The 17,166-nt window shown below is 42.4% G+C and overlaps 1 protein-coding gene across 9 annotated transcripts in view; it reads right to left on the bottom strand.

Annotated features, from left to right (window-relative positions):
* Positions 1-213: 213 nt before the first annotated feature.
* Positions 214-17,166, bottom strand: part of cfap74 (cilia and flagella associated protein 74) — an 81,612-nt gene continuing 64,659 nt past the window's right edge. For 7 of the 9 annotated variants that reach the window (XM_042098812.1, XM_042098810.1, XM_042098811.1 and 4 more), the window contains exons 29-39: positions 15,784-15,912; positions 15,193-15,305; positions 14,943-14,998; positions 13,286-13,405; positions 11,717-11,872; positions 7,637-7,769; positions 6,641-6,798; positions 6,096-6,198; positions 3,796-3,911; positions 772-906; positions 214-618 (exon numbers count right to left, since the gene is read on the bottom strand). In XM_042098812.1, coding sequence (XP_041954746.1) covers positions 511-618; positions 772-906; positions 3,796-3,911; positions 6,096-6,198; positions 6,641-6,798; positions 7,637-7,769; positions 11,717-11,872; positions 13,286-13,405; positions 14,943-14,998; positions 15,193-15,305; positions 15,784-15,912 — 1,327 coding nt within the window. In that variant the 3' untranslated portion in view covers positions 214-510. Of the gene's footprint in view, positions 619-771; positions 907-3,795; positions 3,912-6,095; positions 6,199-6,640; positions 6,799-7,636; positions 7,770-10,344; positions 10,387-11,684; positions 11,873-13,285; positions 13,406-14,942; positions 14,999-15,192; positions 15,306-15,783; positions 15,913-17,166 lie in introns of those variants that run through there. The other 2 variants (XM_042098809.1, XM_042098813.1) reach the window with 2 other exon arrangements.

Raw genomic sequence — 17,166 nt, forward strand, 5'->3', positions numbered from 1 at the left:
TATCACCATGGAAACATTGCATAAGCAATGACTAGAGCATTATAGTAACAGATATACGGTCACACCCTCACACACTTATCCCTCTCCCATTTACACACACACACACACAGAGGATTAAAAAAATCTCCCAGATGGGTGAAGGCTCAAATCTGTCATCAGTAATCACCACACAGACACCACACATGCCAGAGTGCATATTGGTACACAACATCCTAGAAGACAAATACACACATGCATGTTTATTTCTGCAATAAGCTAGGAAACACGTATGCACACACGCCAATACACACACACACACACACATATACATTCATTAGATTCATACATAGATGATTATATACAACATAAAATAAATTTGTAAAAAAACTGTTGAGTGTGTGTGTGTGTGTATGTATGGGTGTATGAGTGCGTGTGTATGCGTGTATCAGTGTATGTGTGTGTGTGTGTGTGTGTGTGTGTGTGCGCGTGTGTGTGCGCGCACGTGGGTGTATGAGTATGTGTGAATCTGGATCAGCAGGAGTGTGGTTGAGGGGGTAACGCTTGAAGGGTCACACTGTAAACTTCCGTCTCATTTCCTTTCAGTGTGAGTGAAGTAGTCACTTCCACCACCTCATCCAGCTGCAACACACACACACACACACAGTATTACATATATATATATATATATATATATATATATATATATATATACACACACGACACGGATACACCCACACACACACACACACACTTACCAATACATCTGCACACATCCACAGTAGTGTAACTCACCGTTGTGCCTTTAGGGGGCGCCCACGTGACGGTGAGGGTGCGCCTGGCTCCAGCATCCACGTTGCCCTTGGGGGGTTCCACACTGAACCCCTTCTGCTTCAGCAGCGCAGCGTTCTCCCACACAAACTCCACGCTCTGCAGCCGGGAGGAGGACAACACATGCTCGCACACTGCACACACTGTCATACGTCATGCACTTGTTTTGTGTGTTTGTGTGTGTGTGTGTGTGTGTGTGTGTGTGTGAAGTAAAAGAAGGGGGTGGTCTGAAGAAAACTGAATCTGTTTTTATGCCTAGATTCTCACAAAATGTCACTGGTTTGAAAAGTGCTTTGATATCCCCATTTTTAGTTGTAGTCGTTTTACCTACGTCTATCACCAATGATGGACAGAACTCATAATAGACCTGTCCTCCATGCTACAGCAGTATAGGGCAAATTCTCCCAAGTGCCTTTCAGCCTGCGCATATTCTGCCCTTGACTTAAGTCAGTCATTTACGCGCCATGAAGGCTTTGGGAGGAGCTACTCCAACAATCCGGGCATTTCTTATGCATCTTAGGAGGGCTGTATTAAAGGAGAATTCCGGTGTGATATTGACCTAAAGTGTGTTAAAACATGATACAGAGTGTGAACGTATGTCTCATAGCTCATCAAAAATAATTCAGGGGAAATGCATGGATTCCAGTTGCTGCTACTGGAAACAACTGGAATCCATGCATTTCGACAGAATTGTTTTTGGAATCTGATCCCTTATCATACCTGTTCATTCATACTCGTCGCTCGACTTATCGTGACTAAATTCAAATGGGCGGCGATCGGTAAACTTCATGAAGGTACTGTCTGTATAAATCGTCTTGTAAATAAACTACCAGTGCTTTTTCAAAGTTATCAATGTCTCGTTTAAAATGTCAAGGCCCTTGGAAGTCTACCAATGAAGTATGGAGCTACTTTGAGCCTCGTAAATGGTGTAAAACAGTGATTTATTTGCATGGTTAGGCCGATGCCCGAGGCACCCCCATCAAAAAACTGTTGGTAGCATCGGCTAATTAACACCAGATTTCTAAGTGCAAGGGACAAGCCGAGATGAGCTATGAGACATACGTTCACACTCGGTATCATGTTTCAACACACTTTAGGTCAATATCACACCGGAATTCTCCTTTAAGGTCGAGCGCCTCTACAAGGTGAAACAGCATATTCCTCGATGTCGGCAGTAGGCCTAGGTCTAAATACATGTAGGTTACACAGTATGTTACAAGTTAACATTACAGTTTGGTGCTGATATGGGTTTATGTTTTTTCCTATTACAGTGTCACAAGGTGACATATTTTCCAACATTGCTTTATGAATGAGGCTACATTGTTAAATAGGGAAAAACCTGTTATAATCACCTCGTTTGGATACTGGAGCTTACCACCTGTGCACCTTCAGTTTTAACGTGACGTGAAGTCTTCATCCCATAGCCTACTTTGTTTGAATCTGTCCATATCTGTCCAACTTCACCCAAGTCATCCATAGCCTAAACTTGTGCAGATGCCTGCACTACTCCTGAGTAGCAATAATCATTCATATTCTCCTGTCTCTGATTAGTTTCTAACGGTGGTTGGTATTGTTATGCCAGTCTCTCTACTGTATTCGAAACTGCTTCGTTAGCATAGATAAATTGATATGAGAATCAGCTGTCCTTGAAACGCTCTTTCTCAAGTGAGTTTTAAATTATGAATCTAAACACTTCAAGCACGTCTTGATTCTTTATAACAATTCAATAACAATTCTTTGTTAGGCTATGTAATGAAACATAATTTTACTGTAGGCCATTCACTATTCAGTTCACCTTAATTATGTTTCCCAAATCAAAGACTGGTTTGTGTTCTTTCTGGATTAAAATGCCATTCAGAAGGTCGATGAGAAAGTCCATGTGTTTGTGTTTGTGTATTTGTGTGTGTTGGTGTGTGTGTGTGTGTGTGTGCACACATGTAAATTGTGTACACACACACACACACACACACAAAAAAAAGTGTGTGTGTGGTCATGAGAGTTTGTATGCCCATGTTTGTGCCAGTGTGTGTGTGTGTGTGTGTCTGTGTGTGTTTGTGTGTTTGTATTTGTGCGTGTGTGTATGTGTGTGTGCACACATGTAAATGTGTACACACACACACAAAAAAGTGTGTGTGTGGTTGTGAGCAGGGATGTAATTGGTAAAGGTCAAAAAAGCAGGAAAAATAAACGTAGCGAGTGTTGGCTACTGTATGCATTTACATCACCTACTGTACAATTTATAAAATTCATGAGGCAAATCCTATGCAGAGGTGGCACTAGAAAAGGGCCTTATGAAAGGAAATATTTTTGGGCCAAATACTAGGGCGGTCCGGGGAGCATACCCCCCCAGTAAGAACAATTTGAAAATTAAAAAACGGCCTGATGGTGTTGATAAAAATAACAACTCAACTCATCAACTCTAAAGTCGCACATCAATGAAATAGTGTTGACATTGAGGGGAGTGTTAATTTATTTTCATTGTGTCCCCTAGGTTATATCTGTGGCCTGAAATGCCTTGTATGTGAAAAAACTTCCTCAGCATATTAGGTCATATCATAGATTATTATGGCCTTTATTTGAACAGTGAAAATAATAATAAAAAGAGTTTTTGAACTTTAATGTCACTAATGCTGATTATTCAATGATTCATTTGAATTTAAATATTTAAAATACTTTCACAGCAAAAATTATAAATGCGATTAATGTAGATTAATTAATCACAGAGTATGTAATTAATTCGATTACATTTTTTCAATTGACAGCCCTAAAATATACATATAATGACCGACCCGCCCCCCCACCCCCTTAACAAATACTCAGCAGATCACATCCATACGAATTGCTTGGGTCTCATTTTCAGGCCGGAAAATCCGGAATTCCGGATTAATCCGGAAGAATCACACCCCTGCGTGAGAGTTTGTATGCCTGGATGGGTGTGTGCCTGGATGGGTGAGTGTGTGTGTGTGTGTGTGTGTGAGAGAGAGTTACCTTCTTGGCCCCAGGCTGGCTGGTGCGTATGCAGCCCACCTCCAGTGAGCGAGAGGCAGTGACGCCCCCGTCACTCCTCAGGATCAACAGCACTGGGTTAGGGGCCTTCTCCACGTCTACAACACACACACACAAACACACACACACACACACACTCAGGGCTGTTATCGGTAAGCGCTTTCAGATATAACCTCCGGAGTATATGCGGAGGTTCGTCAAACGGAGGTCCTACCCTTCGGATGATTCAGATATGATGCTAACCTGCGGACCTTATACTGACCTTATACGGACCTATGTGTGAACGACATACACGCACATTACAGAATCTCTGTGTGGTTGTCGAGTGAGGGGTGGGGGCTTGTAGAGTTCACAAGATGCGAGATATGACGCAGAATATATGCGGCCGTCACAGCTGTGCCTGTCACAGCTGCTGTTTGTTTACAAAGTGCATTATGTAGGCTAAAGAAGAAAAATCTATTGTGCGTAGGCTAATACTTGAAGTAGTCACGTAAGTGCGCACTTGAAATTGACCTACAGTATTTGTATGGAGAGAGAGAGAGCATGCATGAACTTTATGGTACCAGCCAATTCAGTAGGCTAACTCAAGACTTCAAGGCCATCATATACAATGTTTTTAAGCAACAGACAAAATACTAACATAACAGTGAAGTGGTTCGTTTTTTCATGGTTTATATTTTCCAAAAGCATCCTCTCCCCATGTGTCTATTGCATTTACGTAAGGAGCTTGGAACAAAGTTGGGTTTTCTTCGTTTTCATTTCTCTAGGCATATTTATGCTCAACAAATATCAGCGAGCTCAGCAGTGAGGTCATGAGAATGCTATCAATGAACAGAAAACCGACCGTGTTGGCTAACAATTTATTAAATACTCCTGTTATTGTTGTCAACGACGTTAGTCTTTTAAATTTGTTTGGCCTTGCCATGCAGTTGTAGGCTACAACGTGTCTCTTGCTGTTCCCTTCATGAGTTCTATCAAAATGTTGTATGCCCTCATGGACAGTAGCTCCGTGATGTCTGCATCTTTCCAGGTCTGAGATTTTCTGGACAGCACTATGCCACTCCATCATAACACTGGCATTTAAGTCAGTTTAAACCCACCGTTTAACATCCGCAGAACCTCCGGTCTTACACGTATGTCTGAAAGCGCTTGGTGTGTGTGTGTGTGTGCGTGTGTGTGTGTGTGTTAGAGGGTGATACGGGAATCAATTTTCACTCCCGTCCCATCCCGAGCCCGCACAAATACTCCCGTCATATCCCGATCACGTGACAGCCCCCCCCAAAAAATTCTGTCCCGCAAAATCCCGAGAGAAAGACTCCTACATATTTTACAGGACTTTGCTGTAGGCTATGCTTAAATCATTTCATAGTCAGAATTGTAGATCTCATCCCATCAGTTAAGTTTGCACCGTTCTCATCACGTTAAACCAGCGAAGCATAGCAACGTTGTTGCTATGGGTAAACAAAACTATTTTTTGAGTTCCGCCAGGGTTATGCGATAAATATATTGAGGAATGCGATCGTAGAGGTGCCATGCCCCAACATTGCATGACACATTAAACTCAACAAGAATCGCTTTCCCGGACAGCTCGTGCAATTGAATAGAGCTGTCCTTTGCTGACACTTTCGCCTGTAGCCTAACTGTTTCTTTGCATCCATTTTGCCTTAGGGCCTAGTCGCTGAAGCTGATTGATTGTGAAAAGAGCAGCTGCTTTGTCTTGCTCTGATAGGCTACCAATCAACAACAAACGTATTGTGGGTTGTAATTGGTTCTCTTTTCTAAAACGAAATGCCTCACGTCTTTGGGCACACTCACTGCATTGCAGCGTCATTTTTTTAAGTTAATGTCTGGCTTCCCGCCAGCTCCCATTTATTATTTCCTGTCCCGTCCCAATCACGTTACCAACAGTGAAATTTACTCCCGTACTGCGGGAAACCCGCGGGAATCCCGAAAAATTGTCACCCTCTAGTGTGTGTGTTATGTGCGAGTGTGTGTCTGTGTGCATGTGTGTCTGTGTGTGTCTGTGCATTTCTCTCTCTCTCTCTCTCTGTTTGTGTGTGCATGTCTGTGTGTGTTAATGTGTGTCTGTGCATTTCTCTGTGTGTGTGTATGTGTGTGTTAATGTGTGTGTCTGTGCATTTCTGTGTGTGTGTGTGTGTGTGTGTGTGTGTGTGTGTGTGCGTGTGTGTGTATAATGTGCGTGTGTGTGTCTGTGTGCATGTGTGTCTGTGTGTGTTAATGTGTGTGTCTGTGCATTTATCTTTGTGTGTGTGTGTGTGTACCTTGGGTTGGGTCTGTCAGATTGTCCTTCAGAGGGTCTCCTCCACACAGGTACATGATGTTGTGGCGAGATGCTCCTTTCAAGTCTACTGCACACACCGTTTGCTAACAAACAAACACACACACACACACACACACACACACACACACACACACACACACAGTAAAACATAATAGCTATCCTAACTTAAAATGTTTAGTAAGTATAACTCAGTTTTTGACTTTTGTTGAGATTACTTGCCTAAAATGAGTGTCATTTAATTTTGAGGTGGAAAAGTATAACATGCTCATTTAAATCAAGTAAACTATACTTGAATTGTTTAAGTTTGTGCTATAAGGCCATGAGTCATGTTGGTGAGTTACTTCTAGGGATGTTTTGTGAGTGTTTGTGTGTGTGGGTGTGTTGATAAGAGACTTGGTTGTGTGAGTGTGTGAGTATAAGAGTCACCTGAGACTCACCTCCTGTGTGTGTGTAAGAGAGCGAATGAGAAGCATGTCTTTATGTGTGTTTATGTATGTGTATGTGTGTGTGTGTGTTTGGGTGTACCTTGTTGGAGAGCTGAATGGTCACTGTGTCGGAGTGTGTGAGGCTCTCGTGGTCAGGCTGGAAGGTGACGGTGACATCCATAGATTTACCCGGAGGAATAGCGCCCTCTGCAGGAGACACGAGAAACGCACACCGACCACCACAGCTTTGGCCATCTACTGTGAGATGGAGGAAGGCAGGGAGGGAGAGAAAGATGGAGAAAGGAAGGGAGAGGGAGAAAGTTTTCTTCAATTTATTTTCTTTTTCTTTTACTCATGTTGTTTTTGTTCCTGTAACTACTTTGCCAAAACAGTGCTTGAGTTGTCATGTCAATAACAACAATAACATCTGAGTTGAATTGGGAAGTGAGATGAGGAGGAAGATGGTGTGAGAAAGAGGGAGAGAGAAAGAGGGAGTGAAAAAAGGAGAGTGAAAGAGAGAGAAAAAGGGAGAGAAAGAGGGAGAGTGTAAGAGGGAGAGTGAAAGAGAGAGAAAGGAGAGAACGAGGGAGAGTGAAAAAGGGAGTGAAAGAGAAAGAAAGAGGGAGAGAGAAAGAAAGGAGAGAAAGAGGGAGAAGGAAAGAGGGAGAGTGAAAGAGAAAGAAAGAGGGAGAGTGAACGAGTGAGAAAGAGGGAGAAAGAGGGAGAGAGAAAGAGGGAGTGAGTGAGAAATAAATAAAAGGGAGAGTGCTAAGAATAAATCATGGGGTTTGTTTGTAAGCTGCTACTTGCTACCACTGACATTTTGGAATATCAGCCATTCATTTAGAAACAGAAAAAAGCATCTGAATGTGAATGAGGCCTTCCAGCTGAGCGTGTGTGTTGTGTGTGTGTTGTGTCTGTGTTGTGTTCCAGCTGAGCGTGTGTGTTGTGTGTGTGCTGTGTGTGTGTGTTGTGCAGGAGTTATCCAGTGTATTTTAAGCACCCTAACACCCGAGTCATCTTCTGAGTGTGAGTGTCTTACCTACACTGGGTGATGTCAGTTATCTTTGTGTGTGTGTGTGTGTGTGTGTCTTACTTGTAGTGGAAGATGCATTTTGTGCTTGTTCAATGTCATCTGATTGGTCGACAGACAGCTGCTGTGTGTGTGTGGGTGGCGGACTGGCCAGAGATGCTGTGAACTTTACTGACAAGACTGAGCCATTATGCAACTGTATGATTACACACACACACACACACACACACACACACACACACACACACACACACACACACACACACACACACACAGGGAGAGAAAAAGAGAAAACCAAATGCATAAGTGTAATTAAACTAATTAAACTCATTAATAGTCACACACACAAGCAAGAAACACACACACACACACACACACACTCACACACACACAGACAGAAACAATTGCATAAATATAATTAAACTCATAAATATAATTAAATTGTCAGCTTTGATTAAATATAATATACTCTATCCATACATTGTAACAAATGTCAGACCTCATTAGCAATACCAATGTAATTATTTTGCTAATAATTAATTGCTTATAAGCAGGGTAGGAATTTCACGGCGGCCACGGTGACCACGACGGCCATGGCCCTTTGAAAATCAGAGGTTTACAGGCCACGGTGGCCTTGGTGCCCCTTTCTTTTAATATTCTGCTTTGCGTCCTTCTAATAGCTTCTAATTTTTATTTAGCCTATGGCCTGTCAAAATAATCTTAGCATTCACAGTGCAAATTCATTTAGTCTTTTACGCAGTGGAGAAAGTGACAGCGCAAGAAAGAAAGTGCATCCAAATTCACCCATTCTTCTCAGTTGAACTACTCACGAAGTAGCCTACTCATCACTCACCTTGGATTTTTGACTGAACCTTGCCTGTACTGCTGCCTGTGTTTCTGCCTGCCTACCTGTGTACCGAACTCTGCCTGTCTTTGCCACCTTGGATTTTTGACTGAACCTTGCCTGTACTGCTGCCTGTTTTTTTGCCTGCCAACCTGTGTACCGAACTCTGCCTGTCTTGCCACTTTGGATTTTGACAAACCTGCCTGTACCTCTGCCGTTTTTGGATTTTGAGTTTGAACTGTTTTGTCAAATCACTCTGCCTGGCTGCCAACCTGTGTTCTCTGTCATTAAAACCCACTAAATATACTCTCTGCTTCCTGAGTTCTGCTTTTGGTTCCACAGTAACTCACCTGGCCTCACCGGCCCTGACAGAAAGAGCTTTTAAACGATGTTAGCTGCTAATTGCTGTGGTGAACCGGTTCGCGAGAAAAGTAAATGAGAATTAAATTTAACCATAAATTCTACTGAAGGTTTTGCGTCCATCTCCCTACCCATCATCTTGGTGGAATACTTCACGAACCCTTCGTTTAACACATGACAAACCATATATCAGAATTTGCAGTAATTTTCGACATGCATGGATGTCTCCAAATTTGAGCTTTAAGTTTTACAACGTGTTTAAATTGTTCCACATGATTTCACAAGAGTTTGTGAAGGTAGCCTTAATGATCACAAAATGCTAAGCATGCATCTAGGTTATTTGAGTTTCTTAAAGCTGAGCTGTGCTTAAATTGTTCAATACATGATTTCATAACAGGGCAAATATAAAATAAATGTTAAATATAGCCTAGATATCTGTAAATATTAGATTTACAGTTCTATGTAATATGTTTCATGTTTTTGTAATGTTTCATACAGTGATGCAGGTCTACTGCAGTGAATAGGCTAAATACAACTTTGATCATTTTTATAGCCTACTACTGTATAGTTAACTTTAGCCTTGGTGCCCTGTCATGTGGCCTTTGTGCCTCCCACCAAATATGCCCAACTGAAGGCCAAGTGGCCTTGCCCCCAGAATAGTGAAATTCCAAGCCTGCTTATAAGTAACAATGATAAGTGCACCGGCAAAACCACTTTAAAATAGATATTTATGGACTAATTTCCACAAATTGCCTATACATTAATGACACCACTTTGTGATTAAGAGTGAATGGACTGTGAAAGTGCATGTTTCACAGGGCTAAGGAGACTGCACTGCTTTTAGGAGCACTAGACTACAGCAGGTATAAGGAGACTGCTTTTAGGAGCACTAGACTATAGCAGGAATAAGGAGACTGTTTTTAGGAGCACTAGACTACAGCAGGGCTAAGGAGACTGCACTGCTTTTAGGAGCACTAGACTACAGCAGAGCTAAGGAGACTGCACTGTTTTTAGGAGCACTAGACCACAGCAGGGCTAAGGAGACTGCTTTTAGGAGCACTAGACTACAGCAGGGCTAAGGAGACCGCTTTTAGGAGCACTAGACTACAGCAGGGCTAAGGAGACTGCACTGTTTTTAGGAGCACTAGACCACAGCAGGGCTAAGGAAACTGCTTTTAGGAGCACTAGACTACAGCAGGGCTAAGGACTAGACTACAGCAGGGCTAAGGAGACTGCTTTTAGGAGCACTAGACTACAGCAGGGCTAATAAGTGCTTTTTAGGAGCACTAGACTACAGCAGGGCTAAGGAGACTGCTTTTAGGAGCACTAGACTATAGCAGGGCTTAGGAGAATGTTTTTAGGAGCAATAGCAGGGCTAAGGATAATGATTTTAGGAGCACTAGACTATAGCAGGACTAAGGAGACTGCACTGCTTTTAGGAGCACTAGACTACAGCAGGTATAAGGAGACTGCACTGTTTTTAGGAGCACTAGACTACAGCAGGGCTAAGGAGATTGCACTGTTTTTAGGAGCACTAGTCTCCTTAGCCCTGCTGTAGTCTAGTGCTCCTAAAAAGCACTCATTTACACTAGACAGTTTTTTGTGCTACCTAAACACTGTGTGTGTGTGTGTGATACTGACTTTGATGATTTGAGATGCACTGTCGTTCTCCAGCACGTATCCAAAGTCCATGACTGCACTGCTTTTAGGAGCACTAGACTACAGCAGGTATAAGGAGACTGCTTTTAGGAGCACTAGACTATAGCAGGAATAAGGAGACTGTTTTTAGGAGCACTAGACTACAGCAGGGCTAAGGAGACTGCACTGCTTTTAGGAGCACTAGACTACAGCAGAGCTAAGGAGACTGCACTGTTTTTAGGAGCACTAGACCACAGCAGGGCTAAGGAGACTGCTTTTAGGAGCACTAGACTACAGCAGGGCTAAGGAGACCGCTTTTAGGAGCACTAGACTACAGCAGGGCTAAGGAGACTGCTTTTAGGAGCACTAAACTACAGCAGGGCTAAGGAGACTGCACTGTTTTTAGGAACACTAGACCACAGCAGGGCTAAGGAGACTGCTTTTAGGAGCACTAGACTACAGCAGGGCTAATGAGTGCTTTTTAGGAGCACTAGACTACAGCAGGGCTAAGGAGACTGCTTTTAGGAGCACTAGACTACAGCAGGGCTAAGGAGACCGCTTTTAGGAGCACTAGACTACAGCAGGGCTAAGGAGACTGCTTTTAGGAGCACTAAACTACAGCAGGGCTAAGGAGACTGCACTGTTTTTAGGAGCACTAGACCACAGCAGGGCTAAGGAGACTGCTTTTAGGAGCACTAGACTACAGCAGGGCTAATGAGTGCTTTTTAGGAGCACTAGACTACAGCAGGGCTAAGGAGACTGCTTTTAGGAGCACTAGACTATAGCAGGGCTAAGGAGAATGTTTTTAGGAGCAATAGCAGGGCTAAGGATAATGATTTTAGGAGCACTAGACTATAGCAGGACTAAGGAGACTGCACTGCTTTTAGGAGCACTAGACTACAGCAGGGCTAAGTAGACTGCACTGGTTTTATGAGCACTAGATTACAGCAGAGCTAAGGAGACTGCTTTTAGGAGCACTAGACTACAGCAGGGCTAAGGAGACCGCTTTTAGGATTACTAGACTATAGCAGGGCTAAGGAGACTGCTTTTTCCAAAGTTAAGGTTCAAAAGAGTGCTGTGATTTGCTGGCTTGGCACCCAGAGGTCGGGCCCTACCAACCGGGCTGTAGCTAGTCTACTTTAGTGATCAAAGCAGGGAAGGTCTGTGAGTGGGATAATGGGCTTCATGGCCTCGACAAACATAATTTTATGCTAATACGACAAAACCCCTGTGCACTGGCCGTTTTCGGATTCCATTTTTTTGTGCTACCTAAACACTGTGTGTGTGTGTGTGATACTGACTTTGATGATTTGAGATGCACTGTCGTTCTCCAGCACGTATCCAAAGTCCATGACTGGTCCTTTGAGTGTACATGTGACCAGCGGCTTCACACCCTCTCCACACAGAGTGAGCTCCAGATTCATCCTACTGCAGCGCACCTCCAGAACTTCCCGGTACTGCACACACACACACACACACTAGTAGCATTAAGTTGCTTAGGTGTGTATATGTACTGCAGCGTGTGTGATAGTATTGAACAATAAGCAAGACAAGAATTCATCTTATGTGGCAGAGGCCCACATGAGGAGGACATGGCCTCAAATCATCTGGAAAGGGGACAGGACTACACACACACACACACACACACGGACATGCATACGGGGGAAATCTGAGACTGAGCATGAATGCAGACAAACACACAAACATATGTATGTGTGTGTGCAGGGGTGGGTAGTAACGTTTTACAAGTAACGCACATGAGTAAATGTTTTTTTTTTTCGAGGAATGGCAACTTTCCGTATTCCTTTTTCAAAACGGTACTTCTACTCTTACTCATGTACATTTGAGCCAGTAATCTACTCTTCACTCAGCTACATTTCCAATTGCCTTTTGTTACAAGTACAAGTAGAAGAAAGTATCTCGAGGGAGAAAAGCGCACCTCTCCCTCGGTGCACAATGGCGTGGGAGAAAAGAAACAGGGCTTCAGAATGCATTGCTACGTTTCCCCGTGATGTAGCCTACTACACGGAAGTACATGTTCTATATATCTAACAGCTCAGTTAATGCAATGACGTCCTGCCAGCTACTACATCTTCTGGTGAGACTGCCAGAGTAGCAATGAGACGAGAGGTAGAACATGACACGGAAACTTTCGTCTATATTAATTTCTGGCCAGCATCGTTCAACAATCACATTGGACAAGGAAAGAAGGCCTACAACTTAATTTACAAGCAAAGCACTAAAAATCGAGCACACAAGTTAGAAAAAACCTAGCATTCGTTTATGTAGCCTCAATGTTGCAGCGACAGAGCAGGCTATCTGTTTTCTCAGCCGACCGTCTCATGTCATGTCCTGCAACATTGAGGCTACATATAGTATAGTATGTACTATACTATACTATACTATATGCAGCCTAAATATAGGTCTACCATAATATAGCCATTGTTTTTAGGTTACATTGGCTATGACAAGAGAGCCTACAAAAGTACGTCAAATAATATTAAAGTAGCCTATATTAAATAAAATATATTTGAATTGGGCTGATGAAATATGTTTGCCTATATGACTAGCCTACAGAGGAAGAGAAAAGCAAACAGGTGTAAAGAATTTGTTTGTATCCCTTTAAAGGGCCATCACAAATATAAAAAAGTAACTTGTTACTTGAGTAATTTATTAACAAAGTACTTTTTTTACTTTTACTTGAGTAGATTTCTCAGTTGGGAATATGTACTTTTACTGAAGTAATTTTTGAAGGGAGTAATTGTACTTTTTTTTTAGATTTTTAGTACTCTGTGTGTGTGTGTGAGCAGGAGTGTGTGTGTGTGTGTGTGTGTGTGTGTGTGTGTGTGTGTGTGTGTGTGTGACAGCACCTTCTTCTCCTCAGTGGGTGTGAAGGCCAGCAGCAGTGTGTATGTGTCTCCTGGTCTGAGCGACCTGAGGGCGTTGAGCAAAAGGAAGGGGCCGCTCAGGTCCAGCACTGAAGATGTCAGCTGCAGCAGTCAGAGGTCAAGGCCAGTTTCCACTCGACACATCAGCTATAACATTATTATAACACACACTACACATCAGCTATAACATTATTATAACACACACTACACATCAGCTATAACATTATTATAACACACACTACACATCAGCTATAACATCAACACACACACTACACATCAGCTATAACATCATTATAACACACATAGGGTTGGGCACCGAAACACGGTTCTAATATGGCACCGGTGCCGACGCAAACGGTAGTAACTGCATCGAATAACAACGTGGATTTCGGTGCCTCATTTCGGTGCTTAAATAGCGTTTTTTTAATTAATTTTTATACGAGGCATCACTGCATGTCATGCGCCATCTCTAATGTCTTGCTCTGATAGCAACACATCCAGACCCAGTTATAGATAGCTAACATAAACACTGGATGTATAAACTAGAGGGGTGCACCACATAGGCCAGTGGACAGTGTTTGACAGCTTGCGTGAGCCCAAGTAGCTTACTTTAAAGCGATATCGCGAGATCCTGTCAAAATCTAGCAGTGGGCCTAACTACACACAATATCCTTGCTAATGCGCTAACTGGAATTTATTTGAAATGTTGTCAGCAAAGTTGTAAGGTGAAAACTTTATTTCACGGTGTGTTCTAACAACATAATGGCATGATATTAGTCTTATTAAATGTGCATGAGGCCCATATAGCATCAACATGAGTATGAAGATCATGCTAAAAGTTCGGTGGCAGGTTACATACCTGATGTCACTGAGCTGTCAAAGAGGCTACGAAACCATCTCCGTACGTTATCGCTAATTAAACTTAGCTGACTGGTGTTAGCGCATAGCCATAGTTGCTGTTAAAATGCCTACTAGGCTAGCGCTGGGAATCTAAACACTTCAACAGCGACATGTAGCCTAACATGTTCAAAACTATTGCGTGTTATGGATTAAGACATGAAATTTCTTTAAGTATTTGGGAACACACTGAATTAACTGTTAGTCCCTGTTCCCTGTTAGATTAACTTGCTTGCAAATGCCGTTGTCCATAACCTGGCAGTTCTATGGCAAGTGGTTTTAACATACCTTATGGCAAACCGCCTACACTGGGTAAACTTGAAAGCAAAGCTTACCATTGTGTGTGCATGCATGGCAAGCTGTTTTAACATTTAAATGTATTATTCGTAGGAGCAATGAGATATTGATAGTAAATTGAATATAACAGTTCAATTTCATGTTCAAATTTGTCTTATCAATAAAAAAAGCAATTCATGCTTTAGACCATTTTAATTTAAAACATTTTAATAACAAAGTACCGGTTCAGGCACCGTTTTGGCACCGGCACCGTTTTAAAAGTATCGATTTAGCACCGGTATCGGATAAAACCCAAACGATACCCAACCCTAAACACACACTACACACCAGCTATAACATCATTATAATCCACACTACACATCGGCTATAACACCATTGTAACACACACTACGCATCAGCTATAACATCATTGTAACACACAGCTCACTGCCCAAGGTAAGGATACATCCAGACTCTCCTCACAGATGTTCTGCACAGTGACTTTCTTCACCACTTTCTCATCTGTGGGAGTTTTACACACACACACACACACACACACACACACAGTATCCAAATATGATGACACACACAATCACATCAACACACACACACACTTGTGTACTGACCCAGTACCATCTGCTGATAGTTGAGTGTGTGGTCTCTGTTGCTGTGGTTGAGTAGCACACACACACACACACACACACTTGTGTACTGACCCAGAAGCACCTGCTGGTAGTTGATTGTGTGGTATCCGCTGCTGTGGTTGAGGAGCAGCAGGGCGGGTCGCACCACTGGGCACCTCAGCTCCAGGTACAGGATGTTATGGGGACTGTGGGGGAGGACAGCGGGAGTGAGTATGTGTGCGTGTGTAGGATCAAGATGGGGGCAGCAATGCAACGGTAAGAATGTTGGCTGCAGCAAAACAACAAAGAACACTGTGTGGGTGTGTGTGTGTGTGTGTGTGTGTGTGTGTTATGGCCACTTTGGCCTCTCGGCTGTTTTCTACTTATTTTGTCTGCCTCTCCTCTCGTAGGTCTGACCCCGCATGTCCCGGGATAAGGGGTGTGCCAGCGTACGGGGCGTGACCCACCTTACCGGATAAATTTGGCCTGGCCTTCCAGAGAAGCTTTGCTTTGTGTTTTGTTCTGTTGTTGTTAAAGTCCTTTTGATTAGATATGTTTTCACGTAATTAAACCCTAAACGTGAATTGTCGCACTGTCTCCTGCCCCATTTCTTTGTTACTTTTGAGCTGGGTAACAGTGTGTGTGTGTGTGTGTGTGTGTGTGTGTGTGTGTGAGTGATCAGACCTGTAGGTGCAGTCCTGTTCAGGTTCGGTGGCGTCTCCATCAGAAACGAAGCAGGGGACAATGAAGCGCTGGTGTGTGTCTTTGAAGGATCGCAGCAGACCTTCCACAGCAGGGCCCAACTCCTCACCACTACACAACAACAACAACACATAAATAATAATAATAATAATAATAACTAGAAAAGCATTTCCTGAAGGAAATACAGTGCATGAAAATGCAAAAAATATGATGTAAAATATCATACAGAATAAAAACAAACTATATTGGTTGCTAGGTAGATGAGGTTTAATATAGTTGGACTGACTGAACAGTTAAATAAGTGGATAGTTGAAATGGTTAAATTATTTAGGTAGATAGTTGACGATAACTGACACTTGGAATGGCTCTAATGTTTGCTAGCAGTTATGCTAACTATGTTAACAAAGATAATAATGTTAACCAAGTTACTATGCTAACTAGCATGCTAACAATGTTAAAATGCTAACTATGCTAACCATGTGACTTAGCTGACTTAGCTAATCATTTTAAGCAGTTTTGCTAAAAATGCTAACTAGCATGCTAACATGCTAGCATGCTAACTGTGCTAACCATGTGACTTAGTTAACTTAGCTAATCATTTTAAGCAGTTTTGCTAAAAATGCTAATTAGCATGCTAACATGCTAGCATGCTAACTATGCTAACCATGTTACTTAGCTAACTTAGCTAACTAGCTACAGTGGGTAGGAATCATAGTTGATGACAAGTAACAGTTACAATGGCTGAACAGTTAAAAAGTTCAGTAGTTTAAAGGGTTGAATTGTTTAACAGTGAAATATTGTAGTGAGGACTTTTATTTTGAAACAGTTTTTGGCAGAGGAAGCAGTTGAACAGGATGTGTAGTCTTAATAGGGCCAGTTTGTATGCTTAAAGCCTGAGACTGGCAGTTGGTCCAGGTGGCCCGAACACCTGCCATAGGATTCTAATTGCTTAACGGCTCTATTGTGATGTCATCAGCCCATGTTAAGTCTATGGGGAAATTTTGACTAGTTTTTAATTAATAGTTTAAAAAGTATAAAAGTTACAAAGCTGAAAAATACATAGCACCCATGTCCCAAGTAAGACCTACGTAACATAGTTTGAATGAAGTTTCTACGTTAAACGGTTGAAGCTGCATTAAATGCGTTAGAAGAAGAATAAGAATAAGAAGCCTAGGAAGAACAGTACAGTGCATTTTCATGCACTGTAATAAGCTTTTTTTGTATAGCACCTTTCATACACAGAATGCAGCTCAAAGTGCTTTACATTTGGAGCATGTAACACAATAATAGTCAGTCAGTCATTATCAGTCACTTTCACTTTTCTTCATTGCTGTGGCCGTTTATGATCCAATCAGCAACATATCA

This window comes from Alosa sapidissima, chromosome 7 (genome assembly GCF_018492685.1).
Source record: "Alosa sapidissima isolate fAloSap1 chromosome 7, fAloSap1.pri, whole genome shotgun sequence".
Taxonomy (NCBI): Eukaryota; Metazoa; Chordata; class Actinopteri; order Clupeiformes; family Clupeidae; genus Alosa; species Alosa sapidissima.